Source organism: Macrobrachium rosenbergii, chromosome 56 (assembly GCF_040412425.1).
Source record: "Macrobrachium rosenbergii isolate ZJJX-2024 chromosome 56, ASM4041242v1, whole genome shotgun sequence".
NCBI lineage: Eukaryota > Metazoa > Arthropoda > Malacostraca > Decapoda > Palaemonidae > Macrobrachium > Macrobrachium rosenbergii.
Window position 1 is genome coordinate 25,224,603 of NC_089796.1, and position 20,653 is coordinate 25,245,255.

The window sequence follows — 20,653 nt, forward strand, 5'->3', positions numbered from 1 at the left end:
ACACACAAGCAATGAACAAAATTATCCATGAACCAACCTAAACATTTTTTTTTAGCAATAACATTTCTAGATATGTTTATTTACACATAAAACAGTCGATGTTTAAAACTTACTTGATCCTATCCTGAATTATTCATACAGACATTTTTTACAAGTCTGTTTTACAATTTGTGGTTTACAGTGTCATACAAGCGATGAACAAAATTGTCAATTAACCAATATAAAAAAATTTTTTTAGCATTATCGCTTCAAACTTGATCCTATCCAGGGTCATTCACAGACTTTTTACGTTTTTTACAATTTGTCGTTCACAGTGCCATACATGCAATGAACAAAATTGTCCATGAAGCAATAACATTTTTAGATATGTTTATTTAGACACAAAACAGGCACTGTTTAAAACAGTGAATAACTTACTTGATCCTATCCTGAATTATTCACATTCATACTGCGGGTATCTAAGCACAAATGACAAGTCTGTAAGAGTCCTCTTCATCAGAGACACAAGTAGCCCCAGAACCAGATGGTCTCACAAGACTAGGAGCTAAAGTTCTCCTAATCCATTCTGGCAGAAACATGAAAGTCGAAAGCTCTCTCAACATGGGAAAGAGTCAAATTAACAAGACATGGGGGCAAGAACCCTTCTTCTTGGGCAACTTACCCTCCAAAACTGGAAATGTCCGATGCACCACACTGAGGCCTCTATGAACATGATCACACATACTTAATACCTCCTGTGGGCTATGAACAGAAAGAGGACTTGATGCCTCATGCAGCCTCGATGAATTTGTGTGGACTTGCTGATGCCTCGTGTGGACTTGCTGAGGCGTCATGCATACTCACTGATGCCTCGTGAGGACTTGCTGAGGCCTCATGCGTACTCACTGATGCCTCACGGACTCGATGCCTCCCGTGTCCTCAATCGCCTAGCAGAAAGCAACAGACCCAAAGGCCAATGGAAGTATCTGGCACACTTAGCCTGAGCTTAAAAGGCAGTCCATAAAAGCCACAAAAACCTGGGAATGGACATAACAGTGGCTTTGTCAAAAGCACAACTTGGACCATTGGTTATTGAAGTGGGGAACAGGTGCTAATGTTTACTACCTATTTGCCTATCTACAGGCTCAGGGCTCCCAGCAATGGCTGCAGGTGTTACAGCAGCACTCACTATAGATCACTCGGATGAATCGCTAGAATAACCCGTGGGACAATGGGGTCAGCCACGTAAAAATGAAGAGCTAGACCTACCATAAAACACGAAGATATGGACCTGCCATACCTATCCTTATGCGATCTTGATCTAACTCTGCCCATAGAGGACTGAGAAGCCAAGGGAAGAGACAGATGGCACAGTCCTTGAACATCCTGGGATGTTAGTCCTCATCTGGAAACCCAGGACTATCAGGCCTGTCAGCAGGGGGATGTAAAGGTGACAGGCAAGGCTGCATCCACAGAGTGGCCAAAGGAATGAGGGGACACTGTCTCTCAAAAAGTACCAGACACATTCGATGCAAAAGATTCAATTTGTTTCACAAAAAATCAACTCTAGATTTAACTGAATCAATATGACTGCAATAAGTCAAACCTACAACCCTGAGGTGACTCAGTGTGTGTAGAAGGATTTATTTCCACTAGAGTAGAATCTACAGATTTATTTCTTGTCTTCTTGACCAGGTGTTAATTCTAAAGAAGACCTAGATTCAAGACTACCTGTTCTCTTTACTCACTTTCCAAGTCTGTCCTTCTCTCTTCTAATTCGCCAATTTATCATCTCTATCTCTTCCAAAGACCAATCCTTGCAATGATCACAATAGTTATCTGAATCACAATTCACCCCTCGATGATCACTGCATATTATGTGAGTATCATACTTCAATGAACCCAATCTGGTCTTAAAACCTCTTAACTTATACAGTATACCTTATAATATCTAACAGATTCTGATAGGGAAGATTGAGGAGAATTCATACTGTCAAAAACAAACTAAAATCCAGACAATCCAATTCATTAACCAAGAAAAACAAATCCAAATTTCAGAGCACTTGTATATACACACTGGCTGATTTCCTTGACAAGAAAAGAACGATAACCAAAACAGTCGCTGTCTTACCCTGATCCTCCAAAGGTTGGGGGTAACTATCAGGAACTTTGGTTAACAACTGTTTCAGTTTCAACACTTGTCAAACCCACGCAAGCAGTCGCAAATAAAGCAAATGACGGAAGGTAAGTTACACCTCAAAAATATATAGTGTAGTGGAAATGAAAAAAAAATAAAGTTTACCAGTAAAATATACAGAAGAACTTACATATATATACCTGAAATAGAATGTTTACAAACTTATATAAACAAAAAATTTGTTTCCAAATGTAACTGTGAAGTATGACAAATAACTAGATACAATGTTTAGGATAAGTCCCAGTCTAATGTCCTAGGATCAGGTCACAAAGTGGGCCTAACTACTATACTATGCTAAACTATTAAAACCATGACCATCTGAACATGCACCATTTTGCAAGTTTACAAATGAAACATGAGAATTGTCTCCTGATGGAAAAATTTAAAAGTATACTTCACAATGTTTCTTGCACAAATAACTTTCTTTATAGTTACTTAAAAAAATGCAAAACCTACCTTCCATTGTTACGAGCATACTGGAAGGCATATTCTGCCACACGACGAGATGCTGGTTCTGTGATCAGCTTAATACTCTGAACAACACCATCCACAATTTCATGTTCGATCCCAGAGTATTCTCCTTCGGTGTTTTCACGAATAGTTACAACATCTACATCATTATACAACGTCTCATATCCTTCAATACTCCTGCATGGACGAACATTGGCATAAAGGCTGAATTCTTTACGAATAGCTAAATTGAGAGAGCGATGGCCTTTGCCAACGGGAGTCATGAGTGGCCCTTTCAGTCCAATTCCATTACGATTCACAGATTCAATTGCAGCAGGAGGAATTCCGAATTTACCATCTGGTCCCTTGACTGGGGTTACATCGACTTCCTCCCACTGAATTGGAACCTAAAATGAAAGCAAGTAATGAAGAGTCTCTCAAGGGAAAGACAAAACACTATGTTAAGATCTTATTTGCAATGAGGAATGATAATTACTGTTATGCAATTGTGCACCCACAGAGTGACAAGAGGAAATAAAAATAGGAGACAACTAAGGAACAAAAATCTATAAAAGTACATTACCTAAAACACAGTAACATTTTGTTTCAGTATAGTTTGAAGTAAAAACTGTCCCAACAAAATACTGTTCTAGTGTTATTACTTACTAAGAAGCATAACATTCGTAAACACAAATCATATTTTACTTTGCTGTGCCATCTACAGAATATAAGCGACATGAAAGATTTCATTACGTGACTTCTCAATGCCATTATGATCAGTCTGTTACAAAACTTTAACAGTGCATACAGTAACATATGACCAGAACAATACTAACACAACCCTAGTTTTACAGCCATTTATTATACTAACCCCTACACAAAATTTAATTAAAATGATTTTTGTATGATCATAAATACACCATGATCGCATTTAGGAGTCGATAGACAACGTGCTACTAAAAAGATATGCTGAATATTTAATAAAAAGCAGTGACATGACTTGCATGCATGCATCATTTGGACAATGCTCAGAACAAGCAACCACTATGAGGATACATGGCAATACTCCAATCTTTTTCTATATCACATTTTTGGTGACTAGTTGAGACATTTATTAAGAAATTTGGGCATGTGAATAAACTGAATTCTGAACAACCTTGTGAATGCGATTGTATTCAAAGTCTGAAGTGATGTGCAAGATATCAAGAGTTTTGTTCAATACTCTTTGTGAAACATCAGGTATTCAGTTGCTGTATATGGAAAAAAACAAAAAACTTTGTACAGGCTACTGGAACAGACTGGTTACTATCCCATGAACTTAAACCTTTATACTGTATATACATGTAATGCATTCTGGTATACAACACTTTTACAAATGATATGATGGAATGTAACCCAAATACAAATAGGGCTGAATATATAAGAAAAACAAAGCATTGGTAAATATTTCAAAATACATTACTACTACATTTTATAGTTATTATCAAGAGTGTCCTCAGCCCGTTGTTGTAAGTCTATAGCTTAATAAATATGACTTTTTTATAATAAAATAAAGTTTTATATATACTTATCCAGTAATTACTTAGTTAAGAGTTTCTACTCGAACGGCAGTTAGAATTCTGAATTTGCCGTAGCGATTCTTTTGTTTGTATAGGTGACTATGCCCCACCCACTTTCGGGGTACGAGAGAGGAACAACACCGCCAACACGACGATTTGTTTGTGCAAAAAAAGAGTCCATAGGTGGGGAGGTGGGTGGGCTCCATCCGTAATTACTGGGTAAGTATATATAAATAATTTATTTTATTATAAAAATGTCATTTTTATATATGCAACTTACCCAGTAATTACTTAGCTGATTCCACATTGAAAGGAGGAGGGGAATCATGGACAAAATCTTACTTTAAAATTAAAAAGATAATTAGTTGTTCCTTACCTGATGAGAGAGCTGCTGCAGGTAGATACCACCTCTGGTGGCGCTCGTCTCACCTGTAGTGGTGTGCCGGCCAATGAAGAATTAGAGGAATTTATTTCTGGTGACAGAAATTAATTTCTCGTCATAATCTGGTTCGGATTCCACAATAAGCTGTAGGTCCCATTGCTAGGCAACCAGTTGGTTCTTAGCGACGTAAAATAAATCTAATCCTTCCGACCAGCCCTAAGAGAGCTGTTAATCAGCTCAGTGGTCTGGTTAAACTAAGTTATACTTAACTTGTAGTGGCGTGGCAGTATGGCCAGAAGCGCCTCTACTTAAGTGGGACACTTTGCAGCGAAGGAGTACTCCAATGGCTGACGAAGTATAAGGTTAAGCTTTGCGATGGTGTACACCAAAGGCTGCCACAGCATAAATAGTTGCCCCTGCCCTGGGCACAGTACCACAACAATAACAAAAACAGAACAACAAAGTCACCTATACCATAATTAAACAATGATTAAAAATAAAAACAAGACCACTACCCAACACATAATTAACTAGTGGGCACTCCAGGTACATGGTACCCTCCTAGGCTCCCCAAGAACTCAACACCATTTTCAAGGCGAAGAGGAAAGGAAAGGAAGGGAGACTTCCTACACTTCTTCACCCATCACTACGCCAGCTACGGACACAGGTCCTAGGTTACTGCAGTTATCATAACTTGTCTCGACGTCCCGCAAATGATGCATTGCGAACACCGACTTGCACTTCCAATGTGTTGCTTCCAGGATGGCCGAGAGTGAAAGACTGTGTTTGAACGCTACCAAAGTAGCAACTGCTCTAACCTCATGCACTTTAACTTTCAAAATCGTTAAGTCCATTTCTGCTAATTGAGAGTTTGCCTCAACTATGAGATTCCTCAAGAAAAATGAAATGGCGCTCTTTGAAAGGGGTCTAGAAGGGTTTTTAACCGAACACCAGAGATTACTAAACTGGCCTCTAATCTTCTCCGTTCGATGTAAATAATAACGGAGGGCACAAACAGGATACAGCTTTCTCTCTTCTTCTTTCGTGCCTAGGATATCTGATAAACTCGGAACAAAAAAAGAACGGGGCCAGGGATGTGAAGGGTTCTCATTTTTAGCTAGAAAAACAAGCAAAAGGGAGCAGACTGCATTACCTTGCAAAAAACCGATCCACTTGCTTATAGCTTGCAGTTCACTTACTCTCTTAGCCATTGCTAAGGCCACCAGAAAGAGTTTTCTGAGTCAAACCCCTTAGAGAAGAAGAGCACATTGGTTCAAATCAAGGATCAGAAAACCACTTAAGGACCACATCAAGATTCCAAGAGAAGGAAGCCTCTTTCTTGGACTTGGAGATATTAAAAGACTTAATCAGATCGGACGAGTCAAGGTTGTTCGAGATGTCTAGGCCTCTATGACGAAAAACGGAGCATAGCATAGCCCTGTAACCCTTTATAGTAGCGACCGACAACCCTTTTGAGGATTTCAAATAGAAAAGGAAGTCTGCTATTTGAGTGATAGAAGTTTTTAAGGAAGAGACTTTATTTCTCCTGCACCAACTCCTAAAACGTGCCCACTTAGCTTGGTAGATGTTATTGGAGGAAAAGTGTCTACGTTTGGCGATAGCTTTTGCTGCTGCTCTAGAAAAGTCTTTCGCCCTAGTGAGTCTGTGGACATTCGAAATCCTGTTAGGGCCAGAGAGGATAGTCCTTGATGAGACCTCCTGACATGGGGCTGTCTGAGCAGACTTGGAATTTTGGGAAGGAGCCTCGGAAAATCTACAAGTAGATTGATCAGGCCTGGGAACCACTCCTTCTGCGGCCAGAAGGGCGCCACGAGAGTCATCTTACATTTGGTAAGAGCAAAACTTCCTTAATGCTTCCCGTATCATTCTGAAAGGGGGGAAAGCATAAAGGTCTAGGTTGGACCAGTCCAGGGTCATTGCATCCGTTGCCCAAGCTAGAGGATCCGGGAACGGGGAACAAAACAGAGGATGACGGTAATTCCTGGAACTTGCAAATAGGTCTATGCTCGGTTGACCCCATAGTTTCCAAAGGTTGGCACAGACTTGAAGATCTAACGTCCACTCCGTGGGTAGAATTTGTTTGTGACAGCTCAGCTCGTCCGCCAGGACATTGCACTTGCCCTGTAAGAACCGGGTGACTAATCATGTCTGGTTCCGATCCACCCAGCATAGCAGATTTCTCGCTACTTCACAGAGAGAAAAGGAGTGTGTCCCTCCCTTATGTTTGATGTACGCCAGGGCTGTGGTATTGTCCCCACGTACCGCTACAATCTTGCTGTGTACCTGCGTTGCAAAGTGTTGCAGACCTAGATGTATAGCCTTCAACTCTCTCACGTTGATATGCAGCCCTTTTTCTTCCGACGACCACTTCCCTGAGACTTCCAGGTTCCCCACGAGCGCTCCCCAACCTATATCCGATGCATCGGAAAAGAAGTCAAGGTCGGGGCTCATCGGAGCGAGTGACTTCCCTTCTAAAAGTCTGTCTGCAGACCTCCACCACCACAGATACTCCTTTATCTCTGGAGTTATTGGAAAGATGTGGCGGTCCTAATGAACTTTTCGATCCCAGCACGCCCTTAAATAGAACTGGAGAGGTCTCATGTGAAGTCTTCCTAGTCTCATGAATTGTTCTAAAGAAGCCAACGTCCCAAAAAGACTCATCCACTGGGTGGCGGAGCACGAACGAAGCGAGAGGAAGAGGTCTACTTTCCTCAGACAGTCTACTACTCTCCTGGGTGACGGAAAAGCCCAAAAACTCGAGTCTATCAGAAATCCCAAATAAAGAGTCTTCTGAGTGGGAGTCATTTGTGACTCAAAAGAAGATTTTTCTTTAAGTCCTTCATGCATTGTATCTTCGTGGGTAAACAAATTAGCCAATTGTCTAGGTACAACGAGATACTCACTCCCGCTAAACGTAGCCAACCCGCCAAAGGAGACAACACTCCAGTGAAAACTTGTGAGGCCATAGAGAGACTGAAACAAAGTGCTCAAAATTGAAAAATCTGGTCCTCGAAAATGAAACGTAGGTACGGTATTTCCACGAATTCAGATGAATCGAAATATGGAAATAAGCATCCTGCATGTCCAGGGAAACCATCCACTTCCCCTGATGGATGGAAGCCAGAACTGAGTGGATGGTTTCCATGTTGAATTTCGTTTTCTCTACGAAGATGTTCAAGGCACTTATGTCGAGCACCGGTCTCCTACCTTCTGAAGCTTTGAGAACTACAAAAAGGCGATTGTAAAATCCTTTCATGTTTGCCTTTCTCACTATTTCTATAGCCTTTTTGTTCAGAAGAGAGGACACTTCCTTCGACATGGCCGAATACTTCTCTGAGCCGATGGAGTAAGCTTTCAATACGAATCCTTCCACAAAATGGCTTAAGAAGTTCGAGCAGAGATGATGGTTTAGCCGAGAATGCAGGTCAATCCTGAGTCAACAAATCCTGCGTTGACTTTTGGTGCAGGCTCACTGCAATCTCATTTATGGTGGACTGAGGTAACAAATGCTGTTCATCCAGAAGAGAAAACAGTAGAGCCGATTTCTGTGAGGCTGTCACACCCTTCAATGTGAATGAGACACAGAGTTCACACTTCTTTAAAATGCCCATGGCATACAGTGCAGCTAATTCATGTGAGCCATCTCTAACAGCTTTATCTGCGCAAGACAGAAAATTATCCAGGTCTGCAAGTTTATTGCACAAAAAAGCTGGTTCTTGAAGTTTCTTGGCAAGCGCTCCTAAACACCAGTCAAGAAAACTCAACACTTCAAAGGTCTTAAAAATACTCTTCAAAAGCTGATCCATCTTCAGTGCTGAGAAGAAGGTTTCTGCCGACGCGAGAGCCGATCTCCATGCCAAGTCAATGAGCGCAGAGAAGTCCCCCTGGGAGGAGGCAGTCACTCCCAGAGAAGGAACTTCTCCCGTTGTGTATGACAAATACCTCATACATGAGAGGCAGGAAGGAGGAATGCTAAAACAAGCTCTCCCTTGAACCCTCTTCTTGGAAACCCAGTCCTCCACTAGTCAAAGAGCTTTCTTCGGAGATTTGAAGAGAACCATCTTCGGTAGTCGAGGAAAATCCATGGACTGAGAGCTCATCAAATAAGACGAACCTGGAGAGGATGGAGAGCTCGGAGAGAAAAATTCCGGGAAATGCTGAAGAAGGCACTTGAGGAGAGACGCATACGGCGCCGAAGATGTATCCTGCTCCTCTTCTTCATCTGCTGAAGAGATCAGAGAAGTCATCACAACTAAATCAGGGGCAGCCTGAGCTGTAGGCTTCTGCAAAAGGTTAAGGATGTTATCCAACTTGCGTTGCGGTGGTTCAAGAGAGGGGTCCAATGCAGGAGAAGGCTGATCGGAAGCTGCAGGGCGCTTGGAGACTTGATAGGTTTCGAGCACTATGGGAAGATTGGCAGCTTTGGGGCGCTCCAACGAAAGAGAACATCCGACCACCTCAGGGCACCTGAAAGCATCAGGGCACTTTTCTGCTAGCTTTAGCGGCTGCTTTCCTCTTCCTATCTCTTTCTAGCTTCGCTAAATGAGAATTTAAGGTTTTTCATTTCTGTTCCCCCCAATCTCTGCATTTGTCACAAGTCAAATCTATTGAACAAACCTGACCTCTGCAACCCGTACACAGGGTGTGAGAGTCGTAGGTAACTTTTTTCATCCGTGTATTGTAGCCCTTACTGCAATACCGGAACCTAGAACTACTACTGTCAGACATTTCCTAACTAGTCAAAAAGTCAAATCCGTGAAGTCAAATGAAAAAATGCCGAAATGGCTACAAATACTTCACCAAAGGAGAAAATACATAGCCAATACGAATTCCAAAACTCTGAACTGCTGTAAAAACACCAGGTGTTGATGCTACAAGCGGCAGAAGCAAATTGTCGTGTTGGCGGTGTTGTTCCTCTTTCATACCCCGAAAGTGGGCGGGGCATAGTCACCTATACAAACAAAAGAATCGCTAGCGCGAATTCAGAATTCTAACTGCCGTTCAAGTAGAAACTCTTAGCTAAGTAATTACTGGGTAAGTTACATATATAAAACTTAATTTTAAAGAAACTGCCCACAATTAAAAGTTACAAAACTGTTAACTTACATATACAGGTACTGTATTATTAAGGTGTGTTAAACAATGAATGGGTAATAAATTACCTTCAGTAGAGATAAAAATATGAAAGCAGTAGAATCCAGTAGCAATGGACTCCGTTGATTTAACAGAAATGTCTGCTAAAAGTCAGTTTAGCCAATAAATTATCATAGTCAAATTTTTCTAATAGCACAGTCCATTATCTAGTAAATCTAGTAAAGGGGCTTAATATTTTCATGAGATTATTTTGTACTGATTATCACAACCAGCACCTATGCATACCATAAAATTTACTTACATTTGCTGCACCAAAAATTTTTTGAACTGCTGCAGAGATCTCTGGTCCAATACCATCACCAGGGATGAGTGTCACAGTGCGCAAGTCAACACTAAATGCCCTCGCCCCACTTACACGGACTTTGTTAAGCTGTAAAGAAAGATCACTACAAAAGTCAATGGCAATCTTTAAAAAAAAATCTTGAGACAAAATCAACCTAGCACTTCATTTGGAACATAAAGTCTTTGGGGGATCAGCTTCAATAGTTAGCCAAAACACCAACAGCCTACTAGAATCAGTAACTTCGGGACTGCTCCCATCACCTCACAACATTGTTAAGTCTTCAGTGCTTTTCAAAACTAATCACATCTTAAGTTTATGAATTCAGCATGTACAGTACACAACTTATTTATTATTATTATTATTACTCCACCGTATTTAGCTGATTATAACCGTACACTGTAAAATTGGTAGAATGTTCTTTGAATTATTGTAGTATGGCCATTTGTTTCTGGTTTAACAACAAATATACTATACATGAATACCCCTCAAGGGGGTTGGTGCCATCAGTGCACCCCACGTGCACAGTAGGCATTACTATAGGGTGTTTGCAGCATGTCTTCAGGCCCTAGCTGCACCCACTTTTTTAAAGTAATTAGTATTTTTCCTCACATACAAACCTGAAGGTCTTCTCATAGGGATTTAGCTTGCGGACATGAGCTGGAACAGCCTTTTAACTTTCAGACAAGGTTGTTAACTAACAACGGTAGAGGGAGGGAAGCCCCCCACACCCCCCACTCGTTTGTCTGCACTCCACTTTGCCTTTTGGCCCCAGTACCAGAATGAGGGGTGGCTGAGGTGGGGAGAAAATGTAGACCTTTAGGTTTGTATGTTAGGAAAAATACATATTACTTTAAAATTTTGCTATTTGTTCCTACACAAATACAAACCATCAGTCTTTACATAGGAGACTTACCCATTGGCGGGTGGGGTCTCAGTAAATCTCTGAACCAACTGGTTTGGTTCTACCCACCCAGGAATACCTTCCTGGTCTGGAAGAGCTAAGGATGGACTCTCACACTTCTAGATTGTTGGACATAAGGGATGTTGCATCTGCTAGACTTATGGGCTTAAAGTAATGAGTTGCATCATTATTTTGAAAACAAAAGCTTGGAAGAACCCAAGAGTGTCAGACAATAAAACATGCTAATAAGACCAACTGGTTTGTTTTACTGTCTACCCCTCTCTCCCCTTGTCTAGAGAGAGGGGGACATGCATCCAAACCATCTACAAAGATGAAGTACAGGGTGTCCTTGTTAGATAGTCACCTGCAAACTTGTCCGCCCAGCAAGTGACAGCTAGTTACCTGTCTCTGTCTAAATAGAGACAGGTAAAAGAGAAAAGGGACGAGACCAGTCACCTACACCCCTTCTTTCCAGCTTACCCTATACCTTAGATGACACGCACATGTCCCCTAGGGGAGCCGGATGAACCACACAACTTGTTGGGCAGCCAGCACAAGATCCAAGTAAAAGCGTGTCCAAAGACTTATGGGCAAGTCCTGAAGATAATACGAGGCAAGTGTGGCCCGGTGCAACAACATACCTGCCTGTATTTCCTGCTGAACCCACAGGTTCTTCCGGAATGTGAAGGACGGGGCAATGGCCCTAATTTCATGACCTCTCGCCCAGACCGAAATGCTGTTTACCTTTTCATACAAAGCGCAAGCCCATTGCTGTGCCATGAAGCTCGAAAGAGGATGTTCTCTTGGACACCTCTTCTGTGGCAACGTCGGTTCTAATGAAGAGGCGTTGACACTCAGGCCTGAGATGCCGAGTTCTCTTAAGGTAGTACCGCAGCACTCTAATCAGAGTAAGTAGCGTCTCGTTCTGATTATACCTACAAAGTCTTCCCACAGGGGATTGAAACAGACACGAATCTAACATCAGGGACCTACGGGTTCTGAGTCTCGATTACAAATTCCTTGTTCAACTTGAGCATAACACATTCCCTTCCCATCGAGTGCTTAATATCAAAGGCCATGGAGCTCGCCTACTCTCTTTGCCAAGGCTAGGATAAGCAAAGAAAAAAACAGTCTTAGAGTCACAACTCTGTCTGATGACCCTCTCAACAGCTCGTACGGCGTATAAGCTAGGTTCCTAAGATGAGAATCGCAACCCAATTCTGTTAAAAGGGTTGCTGGGATGAGAGAAAATTGTTCAGTATCCCTCACATACTGAACAACACAGCAATAGCAATAAAAGAATGATGTTTAATCACAGCTCAAGTATTATTGAACAATTGCAAATATGCACAAATCAGATCAAAATATAACATGAGGCTTCAAAACCAAGTCATGTTCCATGACCAGAGTAGCAGCAAAGATGTAAAAACTAGATGAAAGCTACAGGAAAAGTTATTGTGTTACTGATAAGTGAGTGGGGAGTGACTTTTCACTAACCTGTCTGCGACTTTAAAATATCTTGTTACTAAGTTTAAATGGCTGTACCAGATTGTGCCAAAGGCATATCCACATATAAAAGACTTCAGGTTCGTACTCTCATACAAAGAAACTATTTCTTTAAAATGCCATGCACCAATGCCTAATTTTATGACTGGTAATTTCATTTGCTGTTTTCATTCCTCCATCTCTTCAGTTTCCTCTCATGAGCATACTACTCTGAAGAAGCTGGCTTTATACTTGAATGCCTTTTCAGCTTTGCTCCATACAAATGTATGCTTGTTTTAAAAAATACAGTAAATTAAAAATAAGCAATTGACACCAGAAAAATTAACTACAAGGCTAAAAAGTTTATTCCAGCAGTTATATGATAAGAAAACTGTCAGTAGTCCTTTGCAATCCAAAGCCTAGCTAATAATATATTCTCTCATTTCCTGCAGACTCAGTCATTAAATAATTTTATTTTCAGTGTGAGATTAGTAAAAGTCTATTGATCTTTCTTTGTCTGTTTAAATGTTTCCCATTATTTTTCACTACTTCAAATCTTCATTCACCTAGAATAATTAGAGAAAGGACTTATCACCACTTAAAATATAAATGATATAATGGTCCAATATAATTGCTAAAAAAGACTATTGCACTAACAAAAATACTATACAGTAGCTAGCAAGACTGATAGTCTATTAAAATCCCAATGAAGATGCATTTCTTATACATACTTTAAATCAGGCAAAACATAAGCCTGCGCAAAAGGCCAGTTAGACGCGTTACAAAACTGGCCCTACAATAACCAGTAGTATACTATCCCAACAGGCGCTTACTATTAATTATACTGTGCAATTTTGAACTGAAATTATTAAAAAGGCATGTAGTGTATATTATGGAATGCTGGAACCCACATACATGGACGAGATTTGAATTTTTGGTTTATGATTTTGTATACAGTAAAGGCCAGTGACAAAAGAATGTTATAAGAAATAATCTTCCAATATGAAATCTGATGGGAATCAAGTTACTCCCTTTCCTTTTACAATATGCCATATTCATTTGCCACTTACCGTAAGCACAAAAGACTACATTCAAAACCATGTAATTTGTCCATACTTATACCGGTTATACTGTAAAACAATCATTGACTCTTGGCTTAATGAACTTATGCAAATACAGTACAGTCTATGCCTTCCTGTCTGTTGTGCATAGCCTCCTAAGAATAGCAATCTTAATTAATTTAAGAAAAATAAAACATGTATGGTGCACATGGCAAAAACCAGACAAGCATAAAAGTTAAATTTCTGAGAGCAAAATAATTTGCAATATAGATATTCACTACAGTATTTAGAAGTTTTACTGCCGCATAAACTCTGGTTCACCGACTAGCATTAATGAATCTAGTACACAGGTCTCTCCAATCAAGAAACAATGTAAATCCATTAGTATTGTTTTTATTATCTACCAGAATTGTCAAGAATTATCTATATGAATATGGAAGCCATTTCCACTGCTAACCATGAGAAATCAGTAGAACATGAAATTCTTGTAAGGTTTATGATATGTCAGAACATATGCGGGTTAAATTTGTGGGAATTAGAGCATTTAAATATATAACCAGATTATTCACCAAGATATGTCAGCAATCAAGGAGATGAAAAAGAAGACATTAAATAACCATGATATCAGAGCAGTCAAACATTATTTCTTTATAAATTCTGGTACCCTACATTTGGTTGGGAGGGTGAAGCACCTCAGGTAAGTAGGAATCAGCACCATAGCTCAGGCTGTCATGAGATCCTAAGAATAAGTATCACCCTAGGTTAGGTTAGGATGCATCTTTGTATTTCACCAAATAGTTTAATGCAGGAATTCTCAACATGGACTTTAAGTGAACTTGGGCCATCAGGTCCCATGCCACATTTCTAGGGACATTCAGGGAAAAATGGAACCTTAAAAGACCATACTTTAGTTTCAAAGAAGGCCACCCAAAGTAAACTGCCGGGAATATGACTAAGCTTTCATAATCCTCAAACTTCATTCTCTGGGATGATTTCAACATTAATGATGAATATAATGCATAACTCTGTTAAAAAAATCTGTAATCCACTCCGGTATATAATGGAGACTTACCTATATAAAACATTGGCATATATATATATATATATATATATATATATATATATATATATATATATATATATATATATGTATGTATATGTGTGTATAATATATATATATATATAATATATATATATAATAATGTGTGTGTGTATAATATATATGTATATAATAAATATATACAGTATTTACATATATAATATATTAGTTAAGCTTAAAGTCTTTTTCGGCCTCTGTAGGCTCATAGGGTAGGCACTGATCTCCTGTTTCTTAGGCTGAAAGCCCGTGGGGGACAGGTCGCAATGCTTATGACACATGGCCAGTGTGTCACTTGGTCCACTGCTTAACTCCCCAGCCCAAGGGATGGTATCTATTCTCCTACTGAACCTCTCAGGATTTTTTCAGATCGTTACTGTAGGTTGACGAGCTACCGGATTTGTGCAGTGGCTCAATCAGCGAGCCATCAGTGGGCGGGATATATATATATATATATATATATATATATATATATATATATATATATATATATATATATATATATATATATATATATATATATATATATATATATATATATATAAGGGATATATATATATATATATATATATATATATATATATATATATATATATATATATATATATATATATATATATATATATATATATATATATATATATATATATATATATATATATATATATATATATATATATATATATATATATATATATATATATATATATATATATATATATATATATATATATTTTAAATAGGTATCTCCATTATCTACTATATAGTGGATTACATATGATATTTTTAACAGGTATGCATTATATTCATTATTAAAATTGTTTTAAATCATTCCATTATCAGAATCAACTGATTTTTTAACAGGAGGAATATATTCATTATTAAAAATTAATCATGTTCGAGGAATATGAAAAAATTAATCATGTTCCTGCAGTTTACTTTGGGTGGCCCTCTGAAACGAAAGTATGGTCTCAATGTTCCATTTTTTTTTTCCTATTATATATATATATATATATATATATATATATATATATATATATATATATATATATATATATATATGTATATGTATATATATATATATATATATATATTATATATATATATATATATTACAGGAAAAGACATATATATATATATATATATATATATATATATATATATATATATATATATATATAGTGAGTTAGGTGTATAATAATCATGTATGATATTTAGTGTACAGTAGCCATTCATGATAAATATGTGCATAATTATATAATAATCTTGCTTATTTTTTTCTTTTACTACGCTATAACGACCATACTACACCCACCTTCACATTTTCGATGTTCTTAAACACCCATTCTTTCACACTTAAGACACTGGAAATCTGGAAGAGATCGTCCAAGAAGGGAAAAATATCACTATAAAAAATGACGTGCCTCTAAAAGACCGCAGCAAGTACTATGTACATTTTAAGCCGGATGATTTTTATTTGAAGATTATGTAAGACAAGGGGTGGGATCTCTAGCTAGCAGTCTTCACGGCAATACAGTATAACTTATCAATGTAGTCCGAGTGATTCTGCTTTATTTAACCTGTGCCTAAAAACTTCACGATGAAATTTCCAATGGGAAAAAAAGTCATCACAAACCATAATATGAAAAATAAAAAAAGATATAAATCAAGGCAAGATATCTTAGTTAAAATCAACCCGATGACGAAATCTACAACTGACATGCAACGGGTTTTCCTTGGTCACCCACACGGAAAGCAACCAAGTTATGGCCCTATCATTGGTTGCATTAGGCTACAATTATCATGCCTCTAGGGTTCACAAATGTCACACCTTTCAAATTTGACTTGTATGTCATTTTTGACAGTTTTCAATAAGTAACTGAATTCATCTCCTACAGCTGATATAGTGCCTACTGCAGCCTAACAGACCAACATAACTAATTTTCTTCGTTACTACAATTTCCCTACACTGCATCACACACAAAGGGCGGTTTATTAGCATTTTTGACTTCCAATATCAACCAGTGAATCAAAACAGAACTAAAATAAGCAAACACTCACCAAGGAACGGCAGACACGACCGGCCATTCTGTTGTTTCCTTTTCTGTGACCTTCTGCTGCGTGTCGTCGGCTGCTCGATCGGCCGACGTCAGTCGATGAAGAATCAAAGGTGTTAATATAAACTCAGAGAAATACAGGTGTAAAAGTCATAGTTCATTATCTATCAAATCTTTGCCGCAAATTATGTGATACATTAATAAAACTAACGGCCTTAGATCAAAATACGAACGAGCTTTTTCTTTTTTACATTAAAATTATATTTTAAAACCACGTAACCGGATCATGTCAAGTTTGGATTAAAACCGGTATATATCATAATTATGTGAATAGTTACAGATAAGATATATATATATATATATATATATATATATATATATATATATATATATATATATATATATATATATATATATATATATATATATATATATATATATATATATATATATATATATACACACACGTGTGTGTGTGTGTAATATAATTGCAATATGGTTCTTGTGAGTCAAGGGAATGATTGGTTCACTGTGCTATTGAATCAATTAGTATTGACAGCTATCTGTGGGGTACTTATTTTACCAACCGGTTGCTTCATATAAATATGTAGTTGGTGCGAGAAGTATTGTTGCCTTTCTTAGCATTCTCGAAAAATTAAACAAGCAAGTTATTGTAAAACCACAAGTGATCAAAAGGGAAATTTACTTCCATGATTTAAATCCATTTCGTACAGGGATACATATCAATTAAGGAAAATGCCTTATGTATTCCTAAGTCCACATTATTGTATTAATTTCCTCGTTTTAATGCTATGAAATCGGACAAAAATATAGCTCAGGGAATATAGCAAATAAGATTAAAAATCCACAAAACAAAATTTTTAAAAAGTTAATAATAGACATTTAAAATATCTTTAAAATATAAGAATGAATTTAAATTTAAAATTAAAATATTATTTGTAAATATAACAAAATTATAAGATTAATGAATAACTTCGTACGATTTGACTGCAGACGCTGAATCCACCAGCAGTCGAAGAAAAGAAATTGGCCAATTCTTACACAGTTGGCTCTACTCCTCGTACTTTCTAGTCCATCGAAAATGTCGGACTCGGAGCAAAATCCCGATACTCCAACTCAGGAGAAAGTGGAGGAGAAGCAAGAAGACACTGAAGAGGAGAAGAAAGAGGTAAGGTTAATGAAAAGTAGCCACTACCTTTCGTTATATTACCGTAGGAGTCGAGCCAGACAGTCAGTAAGGATGTAAACAAACAAATTTTGGTGGACAAGTCCAACCTTTATACAGACCTCTGTTTAGACTAGGATGCAGATACGTCATTTGTTGCATGAGTTGTTGATTCAATCAAATGTGCAGGGCTATTTTAAAGATTATATCACATCTTCACAAAGATCCACGTCGTTTGGATAAACCAGCGGCAGGCTAGCCCAGTCTGTGTTATGATTGGCAGTTTCAGGTTATATAGCCTATAGGCCTAGGCTCAGTCGGCTGCTGAAAAGATTCCTTAATGGAATGCTTTAGCGGCTAGAACCATAGAACAGCTCCGCGAGGACTGTTACCTTGGAAATTGATTTTTTCTACTGTCGGTCAACTAGGCCTATTATTAACCTCATATCTCCATCCAGCATGGTTGGGGACGCAGTATTTCTACATAAGTTAAGTAACACCTACTTTTGAGCGTGGCACTCATTATTACCTTGAAAATTGATTTTTTCCATACTTTTAGTGTTACTGATGAAGGAGGTGGTGTTGTTTATTGTCGGTCAACAATTATTAACATACTACTCTATCCAACAATGAATGGGACCCTGTGGGAGCTCGGAGTTTTGGCTGGAAAAATACACTGGAGTAAAGACCGGACATGTTTACGGTATGAAACGGATTAGGGCATGTGCTAGTATGAGGGAGCCATATGTTCAAGAGTGGAGCATCTAAGGGGGAGGGGAAGGAAGAAGAAAAGGGGGAGGGGACAGGCAGGAATTCACCCCAAATTGAGGAAAGACCAGATGGCCTGTTATAAAAATAGAAGAGGGATAAACAAGACCACCTCCATCAGCAACACTAAAAGCATCCAAAAAATCAATTTCCAAGGTAACATTTAGTGTGTAGGTATTCTACATAGATAAAAATCTACTTCCTAGGTAAATAAACCACTCGGTTTGTGTGGTGACAAAGAAACACACGGACTTGCCTTAAATATTTGGAGGGTATAAAGATTGTGACACAATTTAATCTGCCGTAGTTAACGAAATAATAAAAGCTGAATTCACGATAATTTAAATCATTCTCACAAGTGAGGGCCAAACTATCACGGGTTACAAGATCAGTGGAGCAAGATGTAGAAGGCAAAAGACCAGTCATTGTACTGGTATGCAAGATGCAATAAATTAGTGAATTGGAAACTCAGGTTGGTGTGGGTGATAAGGCTTATGATTGGTTGAGAGAAGTGAGAGGGAAAATGACATTGAAACAAGGAACCAAAGAAAATTCTACAAGAATGTAGATAAAGTAGGAACTTATCAGGGAAGTGGTAGAAACATATCAACAATTAACGGGTAGAAGTGAGGTAATACTGAAGAAACAAAAATATTGGAAACAGCACACAGCAGTAAAGCACCCATTTACAACTATGACATACGAAATTCCTTAACTTTAAGTTATAAATGGAACTATAGTAACCTAACCTTCACTAGCCTAAGTTAATGCTGTAGGCCCTTTACCTAACACCCCCCCCCAGTTAAATTAAACCTATTTTAAGGGACAGTGTACTAACCAAACTTAACCTAATTTAGCAGGCCGTGTTACCGGGGGTTCTGGCATCGGTGAAGGAAACCTAATATAAAAAGAACTTCAGGAAAAACTATCTGTAATGGAAATAAAGGAAAAATACACAACTATATACGTAAAAACAGAAGTTTTGTAACGGCATAGCATAGACTGTAATAGAAGAAAAACGTCATCAGTTGGGAACAAGATAAAGTACCAAGAAGAAACTGTTATGATTGACAAACTGGGAATAACGTTTGCAGAACAAAGAGATGGACAAAAACAGTGGAAATAGAAAGAAATAACAAGTAAATATCATAAATGAATACCCCCCCAACTTCATAAGCCTCACGTCACTGAGAACTCAGTTCCTGCTTATCCCCACTGTTCCTCCATCTCAAAGTTGCTCATAATCATATTCTTAAAAGATGCCTTTCATCAATTTGGAGTTCATATTGTAACATATATATGGTAAATGTCCTAAATTGGGGAAAAGATAATGTGCTCAAGTACAGGCAGTCCCCTGTTATTGGCGGGGGTTCCGTTCTTGATGGCGTGATGATAAGCAAAAATTGCTGATAACTGAAAATCGACAATTTTTGGCACGTATTGATTGCTGCCAATTTTCGGTTATTGGTGCCTCTGTTAGGCATGTATTGTCGCCAAAAATTGCAGGTTTTCGTCACTAGACAAGCGCCGAAAAACCGGATCACTGATGACTGGGGACTGTCTTTAGTACCCATTATGATTGACGAACAAGAAACAAAAGATTGCAGAAAAATAAGGTGGTTATAAACTGGAAATTGAAAGGAATAAATATAAACATGGTGTATATATCCCCCCATTTCCTCAACTGTCCGTCACTGAGAAAGATCTTGATCCCACCAGATATCCACATTTCCTCCAACTCCCTTGGCCTTTAGTAAGGATGTTCAAGAGGGTTTTCCTAATGTGGGGTTCATAATGTAAGGTGATTGGCTGGATATGTATCTGTACGTCATTATCCCTCCCTCTCCTCAAAGTTTCCTCAGTTAGAAGAACTTTTTACTGAAAGCTCCCCTATAACACTGCGCATGCACGATAACATTCGAAATGGCCACCATCCAGTAACAAATCATTCCCCTCTCCCCCTGGTCTCCCCCACCCATATCCCCTTTCCCTAGGGGTCCCCTAGCTTGTTGGATGAAGTTCTGAGGTTAATTACAGTCAACATACAAAAAAAACTCTAAATTATTAATCAGCA

At 38.3% G+C, this 20,653-nt stretch overlaps 2 protein-coding genes across 2 annotated transcripts in view; one reads left to right on the plus strand and one right to left on the minus strand.

The window, feature by feature from the left end:
- The window catches only part of Idh3a (isocitrate dehydrogenase [NAD] subunit alpha, mitochondrial), a 30,702-nt gene extending 13,828 nt beyond the window's left edge, over positions 1-16,874 (minus strand). The window contains exons 1-3 of the mRNA XM_067099955.1: positions 16,630-16,874; positions 9,984-10,112; positions 2,633-3,033 (exon numbers count right to left, since the gene is read on the minus strand). Of these exons, the coding sequence (XP_066956056.1) occupies positions 2,633-3,033; positions 9,984-10,112; positions 16,630-16,656 (557 nt within the window). The 5' untranslated portion in view covers positions 16,657-16,874. The remainder of the gene's footprint in view (positions 1-2,632; positions 3,034-9,983; positions 10,113-16,629) is intronic.
- endos (alpha-endosulfine) overlaps positions 16,659-20,653 on the plus strand; it is a 60,031-nt gene continuing 56,036 nt past the window's right edge. The window contains exons 1-2 of the mRNA XM_067099956.1: positions 16,659-16,738; positions 17,640-17,814. Of these exons, the coding sequence (XP_066956057.1) occupies positions 17,728-17,814 (87 nt within the window). The 5' untranslated portion in view covers positions 16,659-16,738; positions 17,640-17,727. The remainder of the gene's footprint in view (positions 16,739-17,639; positions 17,815-20,653) is intronic.